General features: G+C 40.6%; 1 protein-coding gene across 6 annotated transcripts in view; it reads left to right on the top strand.

The window, feature by feature from the left end:
* Positions 1-13,170, top strand: part of MICU3 (mitochondrial calcium uptake family member 3) — a 47,736-nt gene that overhangs the window by 15,680 nt on the left and 18,886 nt on the right. For 4 of the 6 annotated variants that reach the window (XM_053402404.1, XM_053402399.1, XM_053402398.1 and 1 more), the window contains exons 3-8: positions 1,614-1,645; positions 2,491-2,569; positions 4,401-4,448; positions 6,137-6,219; positions 8,809-8,880; positions 12,090-12,128. In XM_053402404.1, coding sequence (XP_053258379.1) covers positions 1,614-1,645; positions 2,491-2,569; positions 4,401-4,448; positions 6,137-6,219; positions 8,809-8,880; positions 12,090-12,128 — 353 coding nt within the window. The remainder of the gene's footprint in view (positions 1-1,613; positions 1,646-2,490; positions 2,570-4,400; positions 4,449-6,136; positions 6,220-8,808; positions 8,881-12,089; positions 12,129-13,170) is intronic. The other 2 variants (XM_053402400.1, XM_053402403.1) reach the window with 1 other exon arrangement.

Below are 13,170 nucleotides of genomic sequence, written 5' to 3' on the forward strand. Positions count from 1 at the left end.
TGTTGTTTAGTCGTGTCCAACTCTTCGTGACCCCATGGACCAGAGAACGCCAGGCACCTCTGTCCTCCACTGCCTCCCGCAGTTTGGTCAAACTCATGCTGGTAACCTCGAAAACACTATCCAACCATCTCGTCCTCTGTCGCCCCCTTCTCCTTGTGCCCTCCATCTTTCCCAACATCAGGGTCTTCTCCAGGGAGTCTTCTCTTCTCATGAGGTGGCCAAAGTACTGGAGCCTCAGCTTCACAATCTGTCCTTCCAGTGAGCACTCAGGGCTGATTTCCTTCAGAATGGAGAGGTTTGATCTTCTTGCAGTCCATGGGACTCTCAAGAGTCTCCTCCAGCACCATAATTCAAAAGCATCAATTCTTCGGCGATCAGCCTTCTTTATGGTCCAGCTCTCACTTCCATACATCACTACCGGGAAAACCATAGCTTTAACTATACGGACCTTTGTTGGCAAGGTGATGTCTCTACTTCTCAAGATGCTGTCTAGGCCTGTCATTGCCCTTCTCCCAAGAAGCAGGCGTCTTTTAATTTCGTGACTGCTGTCACCATCTGCAGTGATCATGGAGCCCAAGAAAGTAAAATCTCTCACTGCCTCCATTTCTTCCCCTTCTATTTGCCAGGAGGTGGTGGGACCAGTGGCCATGATGTTGAGCTTCAGACCATATTTTGCGCTCTCCTCTTTCACCCTCATTACTACTACTACTACTACTACTAATAATAATAATAATAATAAAGTAAGCATAATATAAAAGCAACACATTGCAATAAAAGACAAGAAACAGTTCCAGGCTAACTTTCCTGGTCAAGGCATTTCAAAGGGGAGTGCTACCAATGGTGCAGTTGCGGCCAGACTTTGGGGTCTCAGTCTGGGGTCATGCAGTCAAGCATCACAACAGCAAGGGTGGTTATGTCACCTGCCACCTCACCATTGAAGGCATGAGGACACAAACAAGGGCTTCCAAATAGGTTTTCAGGTCTTGGGATGGTCATATTGGATAAGGCAGTTCTTAAGGTTGCCTGGATGAGTTAATGTTTTTCTGCTTATTTAATAACCTGGTTTCATTTGCTTGATTGTTGCTTTGATCTAACTGGTGTTTCTAAATTAATTGTTAGTTGTTTTGAGTTGCTGAAAAAGCAGTCTAAAAATGGTTTATATAAACAAAAATAATAGCAACCGGATGAATATAAAATCTCCTGCGATTTTGAAACCGTCTCTAGTAGAGATGGGGAACTTGTGAGCCTCCATGTTGCTGTTGGACTTTAACTGCCATCTGCCCCACCCAGCATGACCAATGACCAGAGATGATTGGAGTTGTAGTTTGCGTCACAAGTTAGCAACCCCTGACCTAGCACCAGCTTTAAAAAATGACCACTATTTTGCTTTGCAGTAATAATCTGTGCAGCCAATGCAGTCCTGGATTCTATCCCTGATGTCTTCAGGTAGGACTGAGGAAAACTCTTGCCTGAAACCTTGGCGAGCCAACACCTGTCAGTGTAGACAATGCAGAACTAGATGGAACAGCCATCTGCTCTATCGATAGAACAGCTTCTGTGTTCTTGTGCTATTGAATATTTTGTGTGAGTAATTATTTCTGTATTCATTTTAGGGACAAGAAAATGGAAGTCTCTTTCAAAACAGGTGAGCTTCAGTTCTGCACAACAAAGAATTAGGATTTGTCTCAATGTGTGTAATTGTTGTATGTGTGTTTACTATCTACAGTTACTTTATATTTTGAGAGGAATGTCTGAAGCACTTCCCTTTCCTTGAATTATATAAATAGCTCATAGGTGTGAAGAGATTGACATTAAAGTATTCAGTATTGGGTGAACTGGTGTGGTGTAGTGACAAAGAGTCAAAAGCTGGGGGCTCTTCTTTCAATTCGCAGCTCAGATGTAACTCAGATTGGTGGCCTTAGGCAAGCTGCTCCCTCATTTTCAGTTTATGGAGATAATAATGCTAGCCAATTTACATTATTGATGTGAATGAGTGAAGTGTTATATATTGCATATTTTTATTACAGTCGTACCTCGGAAGTTGAACAGAATCCGTTCCGGAAGTCTGTTTGACTTCTGAAACGTTCAACTTCTGCTCCTGCAGCCAACCAGAAGCCGCAGAAGCCCCGTCGGACATTCTGCTTCCAAAAGAATGTTTCAAAACCGGAACACTCACTTCCGGTTTTTGATCATTTGGGAGCCAAAACATACGAGCTCTGGGGTGTTCGAGAACCAAGATACGACTGTATATGTAATCTGCATTCCATCATTCTACTTTATTAAATGTTAGCATGCTGTTGTAACCTAGACTTTCCAATATCTTGTACCATGGGATTTAATCCAGTTCTTGCCACAACCTTTCCTCTCTGCAGTGTAATCTATCAACTCAGAAGTAAGTCCCATTGAGTTCAAGGGTACTTACTTTCAGGTAGGTTTGTAGAGGATTTTATCACATAGATAGTCGACTTTCTTTTAATTACTGTTTTACAGGAATTGAATCAAATACTTGTAGAAACTCCACCAGTTTGGAAAGGGTCATCAAAACTCTTTCGTAACCTCCAAGAGAAAGGTACAGAGGAATATATGTTTTATTAGAATGTGAGATTCCAGGAGTTCCAGGTGCTTACCCAGGCTTTGTGTTTCCTTTGAAAATGAGGCACAGCAGAATCTGCAGAGTCTTTAGGATATGTGGTTTATTTACACATATATGCAGCCTGAGCCTACGATGGAGGGGGTCACAGCATCAACATCCCAAAAAGGGTCTTGTTTCTCCCATAACTGAAGCCTTTGATTCAAGCAGAAATCAGGCATGGCTTTTTCTCTTGTTTTACAGCCTCTAGGTCACATCACATCAAACTCTGTCCTCAGATTCCCACTTTGTGCTGCAACTGATTCTTGAATTGAGAGAGGGCCCCCTCTCATTTGCTATCTGGCACAGAGCCCCCTCTCTTTCACTTCCCTAGTGGCTCATCACCTTCCTTTTGTTTTCCTAATGGCCCATCACTTCAGGTGATTTCTTCATCAGGAAACTGGCCTGGCTTATATTTTACCATTGGCTGAATTCCGTGTCTGGCACCTACAACCTCATAACACAGGGGAATTTGGCACCCACAAACTCACAACAGTATTTACCTTAAGTCTTAGATTGCCCTTTACCTTTTTAGGATCTTCCCTCACACTAGCTATTACTGTTTTGTGCTGATTATATTGCCACCTCAATAACTTGTACCTAAACGAATAGTACTGCCTTCAGCAGACTGAGCTGTAATTTGCCCACAGGATTTATCTCTGTTGCTTGCAGCCTTTCCAGAATCTCTCTCCCAGAACAGCAAGAGCAGTCATCCAGAACTATCTGTCTATAGGATGCAATATACTAGTACTGACAAAAAGCAGAAATGTGTTCAAGATTTCCTAGATAGCTGTGTTCTTGTCTGCCTGACCTACTTCACAAGAGCTGCTTTTCATTCATTGATCTCCAGTAAAGTGACTTAAATAGAACATTTTAAAGTCAGGGGGCCTTTGTGTGTGCATGCACTCTGGGTAATTTGGCAGGTCTATCTAGCCAGGGTAAGCCCTGCCCTTTGAAGGCAAATGGTCTGAAGGAGAGTGAACAACATTGTTTGTGGTGCAATGAATAAATAGGATGAATAAGCATGATGTGGAAAGATCATTAATCGTTAGGTGACTGAGACTTTCAGTGTAAAAAATTAAATGCCAGAAGTGTGATGGCTTAAATGAGCAGGCTAGATTAGTTGTGCAACTTTGACTTTTTTATTTTTGTGGCAGTGAGCATATGGGAGGTAAAAGAAAAAGACTTTCTAACAGCTGTTGGATTTTGCAATCCACTTTTGAGGGTTTGGAGTGTTAAGCAATAAGTTCATGTGGTTCATGCTATTTTAAGCTGAAATGTATGTTAAGTTTCAATACACTTGAATCTAGGCAAGCATGTTGCTTTCTTTCCGAGTAATTTATATAAAAGGTATTTGTAGTAAGGTGTTGAAATTAGTTATGACAAAGGCATTAATAAAGAAGAAAAATGTGATGGGTCAGAAGTCAAATCAATGTAACCAATTTTGAGTACTTACTTGCCAGAATAGTGTACTTTAAAATTTGATTTGTATGTATTTCTAAAGAAGCAAAATTCTGTGGCGGGAGAGGTACATCAGAGAAACAGAGGGGGAAGGTTTAGAGCTCTTCTTATGTTCTTAAATAAATTGTTATATATCTAGCATAACTCATTAGCCAAGAGAGGCTTCTTGCAGTTGAAGGAGTTCCAGTGTGTTTGTAGAGTTGCCATAGAAAGGGACTATGATATGGGCAAACCCCCATTATTTACTCTGTGGCTATTAATCTATGACTGGAGGAATAATTTAAGTGATTTGTTGCCTTGCTCTTTTCAGGTGTGATTTCTTACACAGAATATCTGTTTCTTTTATGTATCTTAACAAGTAAGTGTTCAGAGTAAAATTTATATCCTATATTTGTACATTTCATGCCATTTAATGCTCATTAAAATAAGTCAATATTTTTGTGGAAGGGAAAAACTCATAATTTGCAATTTGTTCTTATCTACCCATGATGAAACATTACTGGAATAATTCAATACAAAAGTACAAAAGACAACTTAAATCACTGTCCTGGAAGCAGTACTTGAACATGTTCTTTTCCATATTCATTCTTCTGATAAATAAGTCTGTTACTATTTCAATCGGTTACCACAGTGGAAGTGAAACAGGCTTCTATTGGCAGGAGGCAATTCCAAAATAAGTTTCAATGTCTTCCTTTCAATCCCAGTTGAAGGGTTGGTTCCAGTACATTCTGATGCAATCTTCCATGTGATTATCCCATTTCACCTTAGAATACATGTGTGGGATTTTTTGTTTGAAAGATTCCCACTCCTCAAACTGATGCAATACACCCCCTATCTAAATGAATGGGGTGCTGCTGTCAAAAACTCATTAGTGAACTGCTTTCCAAAATTGCATGTTACCATGGAGGTTCCTAGGAATTATGTGAAGACCTAAGATTCCACCTCCTCTGCACAACAGCCCAGGGTCCTGTCATGAAATAGTGCTGCAAGAACTGATAAAAAACACCAAGTTGGTATATGGTCTTTATGATTTGAGCAGGGGTTTCCAGGATGTGACCCATAGACCACAAGTGGTCCATGAACTTCATTTAGCTGATCTGCAGTGGCAAATCTACAAAGTGACATAGCTTACATGTGTGTGAAGACTCTCAATACTTTTCAAGTGGTTGGGATGGGGTGTTGGTTTCAGATTACAGTGGTACCTTGGGTTACATACGCTTCAGGTAACATACACTTCAGGTTACAGACTCCGCTAACCCAGAAATAGTACCTCGGGTTAAGAACTTTGCTTCAGGATGAGAACTGAAATCATGCTCCGGCGGTGCGGCAGCAGCAGGAGGCCCCATTAGCTAAAGTGGTGCTTCAGGTTAAGAACAGTTTCAGGTTAAGAACGGACCTCTGGAACAAATTAAGTACTTAACCCGAGGTACCACTGTACTGGTAATATTTAAGTAAGAATTCGTACAGCAATTCCACAAAGCTCATGAATATTTATGAGAGTGCATACGGTATAGACCCACTGCCAACACCCAAGTTTCAGTTTAAATAGGAAACACATTCCTAAAATGCATTTGCCACGTTTCAATATCTGAAAAATATTGAGAGATATTTGTTTCAGTGTTCATTTAAACAGTAGCATAAAGTAGGATTTGAGTAGGTAGCATAAAGTAGGTCCTCCGGCAGCAGCAGGAGGCCCCATTAGCTAAAGTGGTGCTTCAGGTTAAGAACAGTTTCAGGGTAAGAACGGACCTCCGGAACGAATTAAGTACTTAACCCGTGGTACCACTGTACATGGCCTTGTTGCCATGCTGCCTGGAACTGGCCCACAGCTATGGGTCAAAGTAGAGACCAAACATTATGTATGTTTAAACACAAAATTGTCACAGTCGTGTAGGGGTGGGTGGGTTTATGTCTGATTTTAGGCAGACTGATTTTAACAGCAGAAGTGAGGTGAGCTGAACCCTCTCTGCAGCTCATCACCCCAGGTGTATCCTTTTAAATTGCTTTACTCTGTTACACCTTTCCCCTCTTTTTTTCCTTTGGCAGAGCCACATGCTGGTTTTAGAATAGCTTTCAACATGTTTGATACAGATGGAAATGAGATGGTGGACAAAAAAGAGTTTTTGGTGGTACGTATATTATACATTGCCCTTTTACCAGCTTCTTAAGTGTGTGTTTGTTGTATTTATGTATGCTGTAGCAAAAAACTTTTAAGTAAAAGTTGTGAAATTGTAAATCGGGGAAAATCCCTCTGATTCAAGAGTCAGCAACTAGATTGTCTGAAGAGGCCTTTGTATCCCACCCTCAAAGCATGTACACTCTACAACAACTTATTTCCCAGTTACTCACTGTGACTTTTCCCAGTTGGATACTCCTGCTACAGTATGTGGCCCCACTATGAAAAGGTGGCACTAAGGAACCATGTGGGTGGTTACCTAGCAACCATGTGCATGGTACACTCTTGTGATTGTGGTGATAAAGCAAACAGCACATGCTTTGCAGAGGAGATGAAGTGTGTGGTGGAGTGGGGAGAGAGTTGGTAAATGTGGGTGAAAAGAGAAACATTTGAGACTGAAAAACAAGCAAGAAGGTAGAAAGAGAGAAATGAAAACGAGAAATTTCTCCTGTTTTTCACTGATTGGATAACTACTTGGTGGGTACCACCTAGTTAAGCTACAATCCATGGTAACAGTTTGGAGATGTGGCAGTTTGGAGATGGAAAGAAGGGGTTGTTGATCATTACACGCATGGGTATTTTAATATCAGTCAGTAAGGGAGAAATGACACTGTACTGTTGTTTCATGAGTTGGTTATGCGGTAGCAATATGATGACAACAAATGAAAACTTTTTAAAAAAAATCTCCATGGCAGGTTTGGGTAATCTTTGACCCTCCAGATGTTGTTAGAACTCTCATCCTGTCCATTGGCCATGCTTGCTGAGGCTGGTGAGAGGTTGTAGTTCAGCAACATATGGTGGACTACAGATTCCCTACACCTGTGGTATTAGCCTTGTGAATTGTGACCAACATTTCAGAGCAAGAACCACAGTACCATTTGTGTTAGAAAAGACTTTACTAAAAAAATATATATTAAAGTATGAATGGGTAAAAATCCTTAACATCTATTCTAAAGAAAAACTGAGTGTTTAATATGCCCTCAAGTTGCTATTTTAACATTCATTTGTAATACTAAGAGTTACTGAAAGGCCAAGCAGACTCTTAAGTGAGTTCTCATGTAAATAAAACCAGTCTAATTTAGGCAATGGTGCTGCCCTTTATTAGGTCCCATTGCATAAAGAACATGAAACGTGACAAGGAAGAGCTTATAACACCCAGTTTTTCCTGTATACAACACCACACCAAAAATTATCCAAACTAAGTCATCAAACGCTTTACAGACTTTTTATTTAAAAAATCCTGTTTGCTTATGTCATAGGTTTGAGGTCAGAGAACAGAGGGATTTTGTTCCCTTGATACAAGAGATGTTGTTTTGTCCTTTCTGCTTTCAACAGTCAATCCCATTATTTTGTTTCAGACAATGTTCCTATGAAAAGTGCTCTCAGATTAATTCATGTTCACTGTCGTACTCTTTGGTATCCTGTAGCACTTCTTCTTCACAAAAGGTTCATTTCCAGAAGATCAAATGAGCCTTATTGATGAGTGCAACAAGATCTTCCTCCCCGTATCTGGTGTAGAGGAAATCAAAGCATGAATTGGAGGTTTTAAAAAAGATCTTTCTGCTTTTTCAATTACCAACACTCTCCTTACCATTTCATGATGGATTGACCTTACTTTTTAGTTTACGCCAATCTGAGGTATTTCAAATGTTCAAAAAGAATATATTGTATAGTCTCCTGGGACTGTGCTACTTCAGAATGCAGATGGGGTTTTGCATGTTTGAAGGCTTCCCACATTCTCTGTGCTTGGAAAACTAATATGCCAGGAAGAAGTCTAGGTTAGAATCCTTCTCCCTAAGGTAATAGCTTTCTATATGTGGGAAATTTTTTGATAAAGGGAACAATCAAACATGAAACTTCATCCTGCATTCTAAAGTTGTAAAATTCCAGGGGGAGCAATATTCTTTTTCTGAGCATTTGAATTGGCTCTATGGCTCATTATCTCTTCATGGAGTCACAATTTGCAATGGAGGCTTGGATTGGATTGGATTGGATTGGACTGGTGAACTGTGCTGTGGTGGGCACATTCAAGTAGCTTTATTATTGGAGATAGGTGCCTATCAGTCCAAGTATGTAAGGAGCTATAGATCATGTTAATCTAGTTGCCTGCGGATAACAAAATCCACTGCAGAACTTTCAGCTCTGTTTCTAAGTACTTAAATTGTATCTGTTGCTCAATATCTCTCCATTGGTTTTTATGGTGTTTTTCCTACATTTACAATTGCACAGATAGCACACTGCAAGAGTGGGATTTGTTTGTGTCAATTGGCACATACCGGTACGTCACAGCATTGCACTTGCTTCCACCTAGAGATGAAGGTGGGACTCAGGAGGAGAAAATATGTATTAAAAACTCTATTGTGTTTGTTAAAAATAAGTTTAAATATTAAGGGTACAATCCAACAAAAGTTAGTTGCAGATAACCCTCACTGCATATAACTTTTGTTAGATAGTGCCTTGAGGCATTGGTGATGGCTTTATGTCTGTAAATATCCTAAGACAGAGGAACGATTATAGGGAATACAATTGGCTTTTTTTGCAGCTGCAAGACATATTCAGAAAGAAAAATGAAAAGAAAGAAAGAAGAGGCGATGAAGAGAAACGTGCTATGCTGGTAAGTATTGATGAAAGAAACCTGTGGACTTTCTGGTTTTCTTCGCATGATTATTGGAGCTCTATTATCTCAAATACTGCACAGAGAATGTTAAGTTTACAGTAATAATCACAAGTACATATTTTCTGTTATGATGAACATATAGCTTCATTCTCTTAAACTTTAACTGAAAGTGAGACATTTAGAGAGAGGCAGGAGTATGGTATCCCAATCCAAGAAATGTAAAGTCATTCATAAGAATGGGCAGAACCACTGGGTTCCATTCTGCTAACTGTGGCAGTGATCAGAATTATTTTAATTCCATTCCACCCCAACTTTTGAATGTTTAATGAAAATCGTTCAGGCTTGCTACACTCAGATCCAGCAAGGGAAAGAGAAAAAAAACACCAGTCTTTGGATCAGAGACTGCTGGGTGCAGAGGATTCTGATCTAGCAAGTCTTACTGTTCCTACTTTCTCTGCATCTGAGGACACATCTCCTAGGATGTGGGTGGCACTCTGCATCCCTTGATCAAAACCTTCAGATTAGTGAGGGAAAGGTAAAAACACATACCACATCACCTGGATCAGAGTCTTTCACATGGGAGGGGAGGAATCTTGCACAGCCCAGGGGTTGTGGTAGACCTTCGTATCTCATAAACCCACCCCTGAAAAGGCCTAGACCGAATTGTGATTACTACTGCCCTGTTTGGAGAAGGTGATTGAGGAGGTTGTAGTACAACAATTACTAGTACCCTTTGAATGAGACAGATTGCCTTAACCCATTCCGATCCAGTTACAGATAGGTAGCCGTGTTGGTCTGCCATAGTCAAAACAAAAAAAAAAATTTCTTTCCAGTAGCACCTTAAAGACCAACTAAGTTAGTTCTTGGTATGAGCTTTCGTGTGCATGCATACCAAGAACTAACTTAGTTGGTCTTTAAGGTGCTACTGGAAAGAAAAAAATCCATTCCGATCCATTTGCAGAGCCAGTTGTGGGACTGAATCAACCTTGATTGCCCTGATGGATGACTTTTATTGACAGAAGGAAAGGAGGAGTGCAACCCTGTAATCATTATTTGATCTCTCAGGAGATTTGATACAATTAACCATAGTATCCTTGTGAACTGACGTTGTGAGATGGGCATTGTGAACACTGTTTTACAGTGGTTCTGGGCCAATCTCCAAGGACAGTTTCAGAGAATAGCATTGAGAATATATTTTAGACCCCTGTCAGTTGTGCTTGTCCACATCATATTCAACATCTCTATGGAGCCATTAGGAGATTGGGGGCAAGGTTTCAACAGTACACTGATGATACCCAGCTGTATTTCTCTGTAACATCTGTATCAGGAGAGGCTGTTCAAGCCCTGGGCCTGGGGGTGGGCTGATGGTGGATCAACCGACCCTGAATCCTGGCAAAGCGTAGGTGCTGTGTCAAGCAGCTCTTGAGTCTGGGTAATTGGTCAGTTTCCTGCTTTGAATGGGGCCCTACTTTCCCTGAAGGAGCAGGTTCATAGTCTAGGGGTGCTCCTGGATCCATCTTTGTCACTAGAGGCCCAGGTGACCCCAGTAGCTAGGAGTGCCTTTTTCCAGCTTCAGCTGGTAAGACAGCTGCAGCTGTTTCTGGACCAGGATAGCCTGACAGCTGTTGTTTATATGCTATAGGGATGTGGGTGGCACTGTGGTCTAAACCACTGAGTCTCTTGGGCTTGCCGATCGGAAGGTCAGCGGTTCAAATCCATGTGACGGGGTGAGCTCCCGTTGCACTGTCCCAGCTTCTGCCAACCCAGCAGTTCGACAGCATACCAGGGCAAATAGATAAATAGGTACCTCTGCAGCAGGAAGGTAATAGCATATCTGTGTGCTCTGGCACTTATCACGGTCCTCTGCACCATTAGCGGTTTAGTCATGCTGGCCACATGACCCAGAAAGCTGTACAAAGGTATGCTGGTAACCTGTAGATTGGATCTCTACAATGCACTTTATGTGGCCTGTCCTTGAGGTGCAAAATGTGGCTAGTGCAAAATGTGGCTGCTCAGCCGCTCCTGGGGCAGGCTATCACCTGCTCCTGAAATAATTGTACAGATTGGCAATTAGCTATGGAGCTGTTTTCAAGGTGCTGGTACCTTGAAAAGCTCTATACAGCTTGTGACCAGGATACTTAAAATATCATCTCATCTCTTACACACCCAACTGATCACTGTACTCTGCAAAAAAGGACAACCTGCAGATACCATCTTATCAGGAGGTCCATTCCACATCATGTCAGAAGCAGGTCTTTAGTGTAGCGGCACCTATCTTTGGAACTCCATTGCATTACATTTCAGACAAGTGCCACTGTTATTTTCTTTTCGGCACCTGTTGAAGACTTTTAACAAGTAGAGTTTTTTAAAATCCCCATCAGTCTGTGAATTTATTTGAAATTGTTATTATATATGTAATTGTTTTGTATATGGTTTTCATTTTATTGTGAAATTGCTTCAAGATACTTCATAGCAATTCGTAAGTGAAAAAAATAATAACAAGGTGCTTGAAGAGGAGGCAAAAATGATGTCGTCCCTTGTTCTGGTTTGTTATTTCTAGAGCAGATGCAGAACCAGCCAGAAAGTGGTTCCTACAGAAAACTGGGCTTACTACAGAAATGCTTCTGCCCTGTTGGAATCCTGGTTTCTGTTTGAATTCTGTTGTGGGTGGAACTCTGTTCAGTCTTTCATTTTTTATAATCCTATTGCTGTGGTGACAATAGTTTGTTTTGATGACCTGCTTTTTAAAAATCCTAAGAACATTTTACCGTATTTTTCGCTCTATAAGACACACCAGACCACAAGACGCGCCTAGTTTTTGGAGGAGGAAAACAAGGAAAAAAATATTCTGAATCTCAGAAGCCAGAACAGCAAGAGGGATCGCTGTGCAGTGAAAGCAGCAATCCCTCTTGCTGTTCTGGCTTCTGTGATAGCTGCGCAGCCTGCATTCGCTCTATAAGACGCACACACATTTCCCCTTACTTTTTAGGAGGGAAAAAGTAAGTCTTATAGAGCAAAAAATACAGTAATTTTAAAAATATTGTTGAACTTGCTTAATTTTAAACAAAGATTTATCTTTAAGTAAAACTGTATTTTGTAACAAGTACAATGGAAGTTGTTATGCCCTAACCTATTTTCTCTTTTCTTTTTATCCTGGCTTCATTTTGAAATGCAACTCTTCATTTTACTCTTCTTTACTATATCAGCATCTCCAGCTTTATGGATACCACAGTTCTACTAATGCTGTATGTACTCTAAATGTATTATACTTATGAAGTATTAAATCTATGTGAAATCAGCATTCACTACAAGAAATGATGCACAGTGTTAAATTAAAACCAAAATGTTCAGTGTTGATAAGAAGAAACTGTTTTAAGGTTGCCTAGGTGGAAGCCTTGGATAACAGGAGAGGGTGCAGCTATGACTTTTTACCGGCACCCTCACCAAGAGGACTCCAGTTTTACTCAATAGCTGATCTGGATGGGGTTGGTGGAGGAAGCTGGTGGAAGTTGTAACAGTTATTTGTTATTTCACTGCTGCAGTACTTTAGAGGGGTGGGCAGGATCTTTCATTTGTAAGCTGAGTCAGTTTTATACTGAAGAAATACTTGGCCATTTTTTTATATAGCATATAGGCAAAGTTCCCTGGTAGATCAGACTCTCTGACTGTTCCCCAAATGCAAGCTTTAATCCTCACACTAGATAATAGATTTTCCTTTTTTTGTTGAGCTCACCATACCATTTAGGGTAGGTGAGGTTATTTTGATAGGATTTTAGTGCTAGGGGCAGGATTCAACTAATGAATAACTGTGCAAGGGCTTCTGCAACAGGGATTTCCCCTTTTCTACCTTGTACATTCCCTGAAATTGGTTCTGGAGGAGTTGGGAGCCCTTTAGCAGCAGCATGCAGGGAAGGAGGAGGAACCGTTCTGCCTGACAAGTTTGATTAAGTTACAAGAAAAAATACAGGAACTTGCTTCTGTCCCCCCCCCCTTTCTTTCATATTGTGAGTTACTTCTCTGGTGCATGGCCTTGGTGTATGTTTTCGCATGCAGTGCATGTGCCTCATGACTGGTTGAACTGAAAATGTCACAGCTAATGGCTTTAGTATAATCTTTTATGCAGATGAAGCATGTATAATGTAAAAATACTAACATCCTTGGTATTGAATACAGCAGATAACATCAAGTATCAGGCTAGTTAGCTAGTATTTTTACAGTATATGCACACATGCGCACACATACATTTCATCTCACAGAATTATTCCTGGATTGGGCTTTTCAAGCAAA

The sequence above is a fragment of the Podarcis raffonei genome, chromosome 9, assembly GCF_027172205.1.
Source record: "Podarcis raffonei isolate rPodRaf1 chromosome 9, rPodRaf1.pri, whole genome shotgun sequence".
NCBI classification, from domain to species: domain Eukaryota; kingdom Metazoa; phylum Chordata; class Lepidosauria; order Squamata; family Lacertidae; genus Podarcis; species Podarcis raffonei.